General features: G+C 36.1%; 2 protein-coding genes across 2 annotated transcripts; one reads left to right on the top strand and one right to left on the bottom strand.

Annotated features, from left to right (window-relative positions):
• The first annotated feature begins 1,837 nt into the window (after positions 1-1,837).
• On the top strand, positions 1,838-2,947 carry LOC126595254 (uncharacterized). The gene is made up of 3 exons (XM_050261613.1): positions 1,838-1,866; positions 1,967-2,463; positions 2,941-2,947. Exons 2-3 carry the CDS (start codon positions 1,991-1,993, stop codon positions 2,945-2,947), a joined length of 480 nt encoding a protein of 159 aa, XP_050117570.1. The 5' UTR covers positions 1,838-1,866; positions 1,967-1,990.
• Positions 2,948-3,777: 830 nt separating this feature from the next.
• LOC126595534 (uncharacterized) lies at positions 3,778-4,703 on the bottom strand. The gene has a single exon (XM_050261812.1). It carries the CDS (start codon positions 4,477-4,479, stop codon positions 4,114-4,116), a length of 366 nt encoding a protein of 121 aa, XP_050117769.1. The 5' UTR covers positions 4,480-4,703; the 3' UTR covers positions 3,778-4,113.
• Positions 4,704-10,577: the final 5,874 nt, after the last annotated feature.

The raw sequence follows: 10,577 nt of genomic DNA, 5'->3' as shown, positions 1-10,577 counted from the left end.
CATTGTCCTGCTACGCTGCCTTATTCTATCACCTATTGATGAGATATTGAGGATTTTAGGGAACAAAAACACTTTGAAAGTTGAAAGATTGGTGAATATGTTGTGTGATGGTTTGATATTCAACCTGTGTTTATGTAAATGATGATTGAAGGTTTCAGTTTCATGTGTGTAGGTTTGTATTTCATGCGTTTCATGTGTTTTGTATGTATTTTGGTATGTGTTTTGTGTGTGTCATGTGTTTCACATGTGTTTTGTGAGTGTTTTATCTCTATCATGTGTCACATATGTTCTGTGTGTCTTGTAAGTTTCATGTATTTTATGTTTATACATCTCTATCATGATTTTCATATTCTTCCATAGTGTTTATGAGTTTCATGTATCAATTTAGTGATTTTTCAATATTTATCAGAATTTAAATATTTTTAGATTAAAATGTTCATAAAATTAATTTACGATAATATACATATATTTTTTTTTAAAAAGAAGTTAATTTAAGAAAAAATTAGCCTAAGTTCATTATTTAATAATATGAGGCTAAAATTTTAAGGTCAGAAAGGTTGGAGTAGAAAAGTTGTTTCTAGGCTAAAAGTTAAATTTTATGGGTTAAAAATTTTAGCTTTTAGCCCAAGGGTTTGGGATGGTTTGGGAATACAGGATATCTTCACAAGTTTAGTCCTGAGTGAAAATGCATGGTTGCTACTTGCTACTGCTCATTGGAACTTCATCAGATGTTCAATGTCAGAAATTGAGATACCTCCCTACCCGATTTCTTTTACGAGCTCGGGTCATCCTTCTAAGCAGGGGTGGACGCACATTAAGGCAAGAGTGGGCAGCTGCCGGTTCAGGGGCTGGCGTTCGACCATTCATTCCATTCATGGTCTTTGGGCCTGAATTCCGATCACATGCCTTTGTAATGTCTATATCTCACATTCTAAGGCCATCTCCAACCGAAGGGTCTAGAGGGCCAGAGGGCTGAAAATAGCCCTAAAAACGTCTCCAACCGAGGGCTAGGCCAGAGGGCTCTGGAATCTGGGAGGGCCCCACGGGATCGGAGAGGGTTGGAGGGCTGGAGGGCTGGCTGCTTTCGGCCAGCCAGCCAGCCCCGGGCTGGCTATTTTTTTTTTAATGATTTCCTATTGCTGTCGGTTAAAACCGACAGCATTGAAGACCTTTTTTTTTTTAATAGTTCTGCTATTAGTGTCGGTTATAACCGACACTAATAGTTTGAAATGTTTTTTAATATAACGGCTAGCTGAGTCAGCTAGCCGTTGGTTGTTTTTTTTTTTAATTTATTTTAAACATTACTATCCGTTGGTTTTTTTTTTTTAATTTATTTTAAACATTTTTTTCTTCTATAAATATAGTGAAGTTCTTTCAATTCTTCACTTCATTTGCAATATTTCCTTCTTCAATATTTTTCAATATTTCCTTCAATATATTTCTCAATATTTCCTTCATCTATAATATTTGTTTCAATTTTTCAATATTTCCTTCAATAAAATTTTCAATATTTCTTTCAATAAATTTTTCAATATTTCCTTCATTTTTTTTTCAAAAAAAATGGCCTCATCTGCAATGAAAGGTAGGGCTTGGACCCGAAAAGAAGATGAAGCTCTTTGCAAGGCTTATAGATGGATATCAGAAGATAGTGTGAGGGGGATTTCTCAAACAAGTGAAGGTGTTTGGACTCGTGTGTCCAAAAAATACTTAGAGTTCTACGAAGGCAACATTCCACCGAATACCCGAAACCACGAAAGTTGTTCTTCAAGATGGAAGAAACATCTTCATCCAAGTTTGAATAAATGGCATCAAGCACTATTAGCAGCAACACGTAGACATGAAAGCGGCGCCAATTACTATGACGAAGTTAGTGTTTTTACAGTTTATTTTAAATGTTTAAATGTTTAATTATATTACATTAATTTCGTGAATTAATTTCCTAAAAATTTTTAATTATATTTTCTAGGTACGCCAAGCGGAGGAATTGTATATGGAGGGCAGCTCAAAACCCTTTCAGTTTCACGGTTGTTGGGAAATTTGTAAAGGGTGGGTGTTATTTGAAGATCCACCTCAACATAGAGTGGATCCTTTGGAAGCTGCATCCCCATCTGTAGATATGAATGAAGATGGATCTCCTACCATTCAACAAACAAGGGTAGAAAATCCAACTCCGTCCGAAATTTCTTTACCTAGGGCTATGGGACGAAACAAGGCCCGAAGGTTGAGGGAAAAGGGCAAGGCAAATGCTGATTACGCCGCTCAACATGAAGTGGCGGCCTCATTTCGATTACTGGCGGAGCAAAATGCCCGTGAGGCGGAAGAAAGGAAGTGTAGACATGAAGAGCGAGCCAAACAAATACAAGAAGAGATGGATGATAAGAATATGGAAAGGAACACTTCGGATTACACTCCAATGAGTAAGGCCTATTTTGATAGGAAAAAAACAGAAATTATGGCTCGGCGGCAATTGTTTACCTCTGACTATACTCCTACAATGGCGGATGATGAAAATGATATTGATTATGGATATTAAATTTAAGTCGTTGTAATTTTTAAATTTAAGTTAATGTTGTTTTTAAATTTAATTTGTAGTGTTTAAATATAAGTTGTTGTTTTTAAATTTAAGTTGTTGTAGTTTTTAAATTTAAATAATAAATTATGTTTGGTCCTATGGCCCTTTGGCCCTCGGTTGGAGACGGTTTTTTGTGACAGGGCTAAAATGAGCCATTTGGCCTTCTGGCCCTCGGTTGGAGACGGAGGCAAATATGACCATGTACTGTTCATTAAAATATTAATATCTTGGGGAATCTTGGAGGGCTAGAGGGCTCAAACGAGCCCTCTGGCCAGCCCTCGGTTGGAGATGGCCTAATCTTTCTCATCTAACTTTGATATCAATCTCTTGTCTCTTGAAAATCTGTCACTCAAATATGGCTTAAAAAGGTTATAATGGTTGAAAGGGATGTGCTATCCACATACCCCTTTTTACTTCACACACACCCTTGTTAATTTCTGTCCGTTGATCTTCTTCAATTCATCCGATCCGACGGCCGAAAACCAAAAAGATGTGAAAGAAGTAAAAATAGATGTGTGGATATCATACCCTAGTTGAATTTGCGAAACACGGCCCCTGCAAACCCTGCACATGTTCACGTCAGTCCACTGCATCTGCTTAATTATAATATGTACAAAGAAGGAAGGATCGTTTCCTTCTTTCTCCACCATTTTTTAATTTTGTATCACGTTCCCACTTCACTTTCTTCAGGACAGATACACAAAGATTGCATCCCAAATTCTTCACTACTTAACTTATTAAGCATAAATGTAACTACAAGATAATTTATTAAATATAAATATAATTACAAGACTAATGAAACTTATTACTTAAAAAGAAAATTATCAATCTTGAGCCCAATGCATCTAAAAGTAAATTAGATCAAATCAAAAGGAGTGATCGCGAGATACTTACTATTACAGCCTAGTTATATTCTCATTCACTTGTATATGAAAAGTCTTAAATTCAATTCTCACAAAGACGAATTTGAATTACATTATTACTGGTATATTGTAAAGCTAAACTCATTTCTCTCTTCCTTAATATAAATTATTGTTTGTTTAAAAAAAAAAAAAAAAAAAAGCGTCCACGTGCCCGCGTGAAAGAATGAAGAAGGGAGGTAATTTTTGTCCACCATTTTTCACTTTTGAACATGATTTTTTAATTGAGCAATTGAACAAATCAAATAAAAATCAAAAGCCAAAATTAAACAAGAGTGCAGAAAGTAAAAACGGAATGTGCAGAAATCACTCATTTCAACAAATAAGGCCATAAAGTACGGAGCGAAGATGGCAGGCAACACCGCTCCTCGCACCGACACTGTCCCTCAACTATTTTAAATGATCAAAATATCCTCATATTATCGCCCTGAAATTCCATTCGTCACCTCGTTATTCCCTCTAATTACAATTCAACCCCACCCCCAGGCCATGTTCATTCATACATGAAAAGAAGTTTGAGTACGTACCCCAATACTAATACTCCTACATCCCTTCTAAGCTGTATAATTAACTGTAATACAGAAATACATGCATTAAAACTCGGCCGGATTCACGCCGTAACTAATCATCCCCGTCGTCGCCGCCGCCAAAGATCGAAACCCTATTGTAAAGAAGGAATATGACAAGGACGAGAAACAATGCAACCCCAACCGGGGAGCCACTGACTCTGTGGATGGTGTCGGGCTCCCCGGTCGAGAACAAGGAGGAGACGAATGAGCCGCTGTCCGATGACAGAAACTGAATGGTGAGTAGGAGAATAATGGGGAGAAGGAGAAGACCCAGCGGGCTCAAAAGCTCGGAGATGGCTTCCGTTATGGCCTCGCCTTGGTCACCTAGAAAGTACGGCACCATGATCACCGCCACGACCACCACCGCTAGCAGAATCCCGTGGGGGGGAGTTCCGGCTGGCCTCTCTTGATCTATCATTTTTGTGTTTGTATTTTCTGGTATGACTTTTGTGTTTTTGGTTTGGTGGGTTGGAGGGATTAAAATAGGGTTGGCTGTTACGCGTTTGGGAGAGGGGCGTGAAGGAAGTGCTTTTGAAAGGAGTGCTTGGAGAACGAGAAAGTTGATGAGTTATTATATGAATGCTATTTGGGGTTTGGATTCGGAGATCTAAATTTGATTTTTTTATTTGGGTTGATGATGATGATAAGGGAGGGCAGCAATCGAAATTCAAATGGAACTTTCTTTTTGTCTTTTTGGTTAGAAAGAAAAAGACCGAATTATTTATAAATCTTAGTTTGTTAAAAAAATAAAAGAGTTTTAGTTTGCGACAATAATTTTATCGAGATGCTTGACTAAATTAAGTTATTGAGCGCTTAAATTACAATATAAAATCACAAAACTTGAAACGGTATGGATCAAAGTGAAACTTGGCCAAAACAAAGAGAAAAAATAACGTAAAGGCCAAGGGACATATTTTTCTGGTCAGTTGTTAAGGGGACATGGTTTTAGACTATTTTTCTGTGTGGAAAGAAATTCTCAGAAAAAAGAAATGGATTTATTTTGATTTTATTTGCCGGACTCTGATAAATGGTGCTCGACAAATGTGAAAAGTTTAAAACATATCTGCGTTTTTTTGTCAAACCGAGTCCGTTTGTGGAATTGTGAAGTTACATAGAAGAGGATTGACGCGTTAATAAGGACTAGGAACTTAGGAAGGTACCTGCTGAGTGCAGGCTGCAGCCGCTACCACAAATATTGGGCACACAGCTTGCCATGCTGGAGTCACATTCAAACGAAAGTGCCGGGAACTGAGAAGTGAACATGGGAATTAAGAGCATCAAACTTTGGGATTTGTAAGTTTTACGTTAAAAATTTTATACAAGCGATATTTGTGGATGGAGGAGTTGAACATTGTTGAATCCCACATCGGCCGTAGAAAAAGAGAAGTAATAGTTTTTAAATATCCTAATTTCACTCTAACTAGCATCGAGGTTTTTTGTGATAACATCACACCACCTGACGGATTGTGCATGCGGTAATTACCAAGTTTGAAACAATATCAATGTTGTTGAAGCTGAACCTTCAACTCGCCTCTATGATAACATTTCACATAACTAGAGTTTTGCCTAGTCGAATGTAAACCAAACGTTAGGTTTTCACTACTTGGAAATAAACCCTAACCACAAAGGCAGAAACGCAGCTATTATTCATATATTTGAATTTAATTTGTTCAAAATACAAAAAAAAATACTGTTCAAAGCAGCATGGGCTACCACATCATAATGACAGTGGGATCATCAAATATTTGGAAAATCAAATGCCAATTACACTGCCCACATCTTTTTTTGTCAATAAAACATTCATTAAAAGCCAAACGAGACATCCCAAAACAAGAAGATAATTACAAAGGCTAAAAAGTAAGCATAAACAGAAAAAGTAAAGCTCGCCTCAGCCCACAACAACACAAAATAGAAAACCCTAAATCTAGCAAGCAACACAGCAGCCGCACCTCTATCCCGTACATCGCAGCCGCACAGCCATCCGACCAAAACCCATAACCACTAAAGAGAAACCTGTAAACGGAAGAGCCAAAGGCTCGAACGGAAATGAACTAGCCATCTGCGCAAAAAATGCTTTCAGAATCCAACCAAATCTGGCAACTTGCACTTTAAATGCAGCTTGGCGCCAAAAAGCACCATCGAGCAAGATTCTTGACGGAGGCAGCCGTTGATCCGAGAAGCGGAGAGTAGTCGTTGAGAAATTAAAAAAAAAGTTAAGGTTCTACCATAAAATCAATTAGTAATATGTGGAATAACTCAATTACTTATAAGCATACGTAAGATCTCTCAACAAACTTCTTTCACGTGTGGCGAATTTTCAAGCCTAGCACTTCGACAACACAAATAAAGAGCACGTGTGGTCGTTGGGTTCACACATAAGACAACATGTTCTAATACCATAAAAAAAGTTTGAATTATTCCACCATAAAATCATTTAATAATATAAGAAGTGGTATGATTATTTATAAGCATATTCAAGTTCCTTTCCTTCCTTGTGAACTCATACTCTCAACAGCCTTTGTCAATGGGCAAAGGAGGGGGCCATAACAGAGGGGGACGAGAGATGAAAAAGAGGGAGATAGATAAAGTATGGGGTTGGTGGTTTGAGAAGGCGATGCGGTGGTGGTGGGTGGAGAAGGAGAGAAAGAAAGAGAAGATAGAGATATAGGGGTTCAAAATTGGGGCTTAAAAGAAGGGACATCAACTGAAAACAAGAGAGAAAACAAGAGAACAAAGAGCACAAATTTGAGACGTAGATCAAAAAAGCACCCATTACGGGTGAAAAGGTGGCACCGACTCTCAATGCGAATTAAAAAAGCAAAGCACAAAAGTTAGGTTTTTGGCTTGAAGGCCTACGGTTACGGTTCAATGTAGCAATTAGTAGGCCCTTTTTTCTTGCACGAAGTCATATCGAAGGACAACAATTAAGAACATCTTCTTATAAAATCTCAACTTCTAGATCCATATAGAAATTAATAAAAACCTATATCGACCAAAAGAAAAAAAAAGAAATGAATAACGACCTATAACATCAATTTGAAAGTACAAAGTAATTTCATCTAATGCCGTGTAACAAAAAAAAAAAGAAGTTAACTTGATAGTTTGGCAAATAAAATGATCAATAATGTTACAATGCGAAACTTTTGAAAAAATAAAAAACGAGGACCAAACTGTTACATGCCTTAATCTACAAAAATAAAAATGTAATTTACCCAAGAAAATAGATTAAATAAAGTGGGCTTCATTTATTGCTTTTATCATTTTCAACCAGGAGATTTGATATGACACTGGCTTAGCTACGTGCTCCTAATTTTTCGTATGGCCCCAGCTGACCTTTTAATTTGAGCCAGGCTTTAGACTGAAGTTTCTGATACCAATCTAGTCCAGTATAGGTCCAACTGAAAATGGTCAGAGCCCACCCTGCCTGGCCACATATATTTTGAAAAGGAGTATTGTTACGTACTAATTTTTAAGGTTAAATTTGTAAATTAAGTAATGTGTCATTAATATAAAATAAGTACATTAATCAACATTTAAATAATATTTCAATCATTAATAACCGCGTTATATGGTTTATAAAATATGATTTATATAAGTGGTCTCCTTAACATTCAATAATGCTAATCAATATTTTTATGTGTTTCTGGGATCATTGCTTGAAGGAATTGTTAATCATGTTATAATGTAGGCTTAATTAATCACTGACTGTAACTCTTCTTCTATCAATGAAAACCTTAAACCTCATTGCTTTGACTAAAAAAAAAGAACTTAATTAATGAGATAAAAGATATTCCAACTTGAAACATTTTAGAAGTTCAAACATTGGGTATAGAAGTTTTAATGATAGATAGCATAAAAGGAATTCGAATTCGGGCATGCATGAGGGAAGAGTATATCAACTTTAACCAATGTGATTGCGCTCACATGAGTTTCATATGTATAGTAAGGAAATGTAATTCCTCCAATTGCATAATATTTAAGAACTTTTTTTGTATAATCAACATTCTACGTCAAATTTATCTAAACTGCAGGAATGCGAATTTCAATTTAAATGCAGAGAGAAGAAGATACTGCTCCAATTGACTTGAATAAATTCAGGTCTACCATATTTAAAGACTTTATAAGAGTCACAGATCCACTATGTTCTCTATGATTGAAAACAAAAGATGAAAAGTGATTAAATTGATGAAATGTTGATGAAAGAAATGCAATAGTGTATTTTGAGCAAATATTGTAAAATATAAGAGAAAGAACAATCACATCCTTCCCAAGTTGTTGATTTGGCACATGGATGTGATTGCAACTTCTATTTTTTAGAAGCTAACATTTACATTTTGTGCCCGTGACAGACAAAGTGTCCAAATCCAATCCGTGCTATAGTGATCTCTTTTAGTCTTAGACACCAATTCAATATCAACCAAACTAATTATATGAAAAATCACGGACTTAATAATCGATTAGACATTTTTTTTGTTAAATAATAATAGGTTAACTTAATATGCAAACATTTGACAAATAATTCACGAAATCTTCGTAGAAGATCTAACTGATAAAATTCGAGGTAGAACCTACTTATACAACCAATTCTCAACTTTATAAAAGATGTGATTAATAGCGTGATCTACGTAAAACCACTCGTTGTTTTGATTTGTTTTTTATTTCGCTTGCTAGTAGCTTGGGGATGGGGTTGTGCAGCTGCATGGAGTCATGTCCCTTTCGTGACAGCTTCAACAATGCAGGCCTTCATCACACCAAATACGAAATTAAGGACCCAGATTTTAGGCGGACATTGAAATTTGGAATATGGTTGCCGTGCACTTGCATGTTAATACAAGCATATTTTACCGTATTCAGGCAAAGGACTTGCATGCATGCATCTCTGGAGATGTCACTGCGGCACATATAGTATAAACTATAAAGTTATAGTTAGGTCTATAACTCTCAAGATTTCATAGGGCTTAAACTAGTAAAAGGAATCTTAACCTGGCCAAGTCTGTGAACTAATCATTCTATCAGCAGAATAAAACGATCTCAGGGGAAATTCAGTAAAGAATAAAAAGATAGGCTATGTTAGGTAGATCAATTTTTTAGACTAAATTTGTAAATTATGCGATTTGTTCAGATGAGGTGGTATATGTACATTGGACCGAGGTGGTCCCGGGATCACGTGGAGTTCGAAATATATACATGTAAAGGTCTTCTGAGAACCTTTTGGATGTTTGGTATGAGTTCCTTTTGTGTCTACCAAGCGTTTGGTGTAATATCTATTGGGCATATCTCGTCAGCATTGTACACTCAAAATATTCTCCTGATAGCACTCATCATATCGCTTAGGCATATGTTGATATATGTTGACATATGCGCAACATGATTCGAATGACGACAATAAGCCCACCAAATGATCAACAAAATTCCTCAACGAATAAACTGAAAATTTTTTGCGCACTTCACGCTCTATTTCTATTAAAAAACTTAAATCTTTAACATTGGACCCTCTAATGTTCGAATCTTGGATACGCTACTAGATGTGTCACCAATAGAAAATAAGTATATTAATCAATACTTAAGTAATAATTTATTTATCAACAACGACGTTATATAATTTACAATATATAATTTAAATAATTGATGTCCTTTGCATTACCCTAAAAGATAATAAAAGTTTGTTAATCAGGATCAGATGGTCTGGCGCACATGACATGGCCTGTTTGGCCGTTCTGACAAGTCAATATGATATCAGTGATTCCGTAGTGCACCATTGTCAATACACGCCAACGGAGAATTAGTACAATTTGCCGCACTCTTCTGAAACTATTAACAATTGTATTATTAATTTCCTATTAAATTCTAAGCTGGTTTAGTAATACTTATCTTCTCATTGTTAAAAAAAGTTTAAGCTCAGTTCTCTCGTATTAATCAACAGTACGGTCTCCACAATTTCTCGTGACATAAATAGATACATGTCAAAGTACCCCTTTCGATTAACTATAGAAGTTTTCTTGGCGTGCTGTGTAACAATGTAACGTGTTTATATTGTTAAGTTCTAAAATAAGACTATCTCAACCAGATTATAGTTCTTATTTAAATGAGCAATATAAATATTCGTCACACAATATAATTTCGATGGGAGAATACTACCAATATTATGTACAATCAAACTAGGTTTAGGTTGCTTGTGCAAAGCAAAGATGGGTCATGGGAGGGGGTGGGGGGCTTGGGTTAAGAAATTTCTTAGAACGTGTGAAAGGTGACCACAAGAATGATGTTTTCTTTTATCATCTTTCCCTCCATCAATGGTGGCAACGGTGTATTTTTTGTCTTCTGCGGCAAGCAAACAAATTTGGGGGTCCATTGGAGCCTGGAACTGCCTGGATCAAAGTCACGGGAAAAAAAAGGATCCAAATTTCAACCTCCACAGCAAAAGAAAAGACTCTACTTACACTACTATTTATATACTAAACATTCAATCTCTCTCTCATCACCGATCTTTCGATTGTACATTCATCTAAAGTATAC

Source organism: Malus sylvestris, chromosome 13, assembly GCF_916048215.2.
Source record: "Malus sylvestris chromosome 13, drMalSylv7.2, whole genome shotgun sequence".
Classification (NCBI taxonomy): domain Eukaryota; kingdom Viridiplantae; phylum Streptophyta; class Magnoliopsida; order Rosales; family Rosaceae; genus Malus; species Malus sylvestris.
The sequence above is the reverse complement of the archived record's forward strand: the minus strand, read 5'-3'. Positions and strand labels throughout refer to the sequence as shown.

What these genes read in the sequence shown, in the direction of transcription:
- LOC126595254 (XM_050261613.1), top strand. Translation starts at nt 1,991, where the DNA reads ATGGAGGGCAGCTCAAAACCCTTTCAGTTTCACGGTTGTTGGGAAATT.
- LOC126595534 (XM_050261812.1), bottom strand. Translation starts at nt 4,479, where the DNA reads ATGATAGATCAAGAGAGGCCAGCCGGAACTCCCCCCCACGGGATTCTG.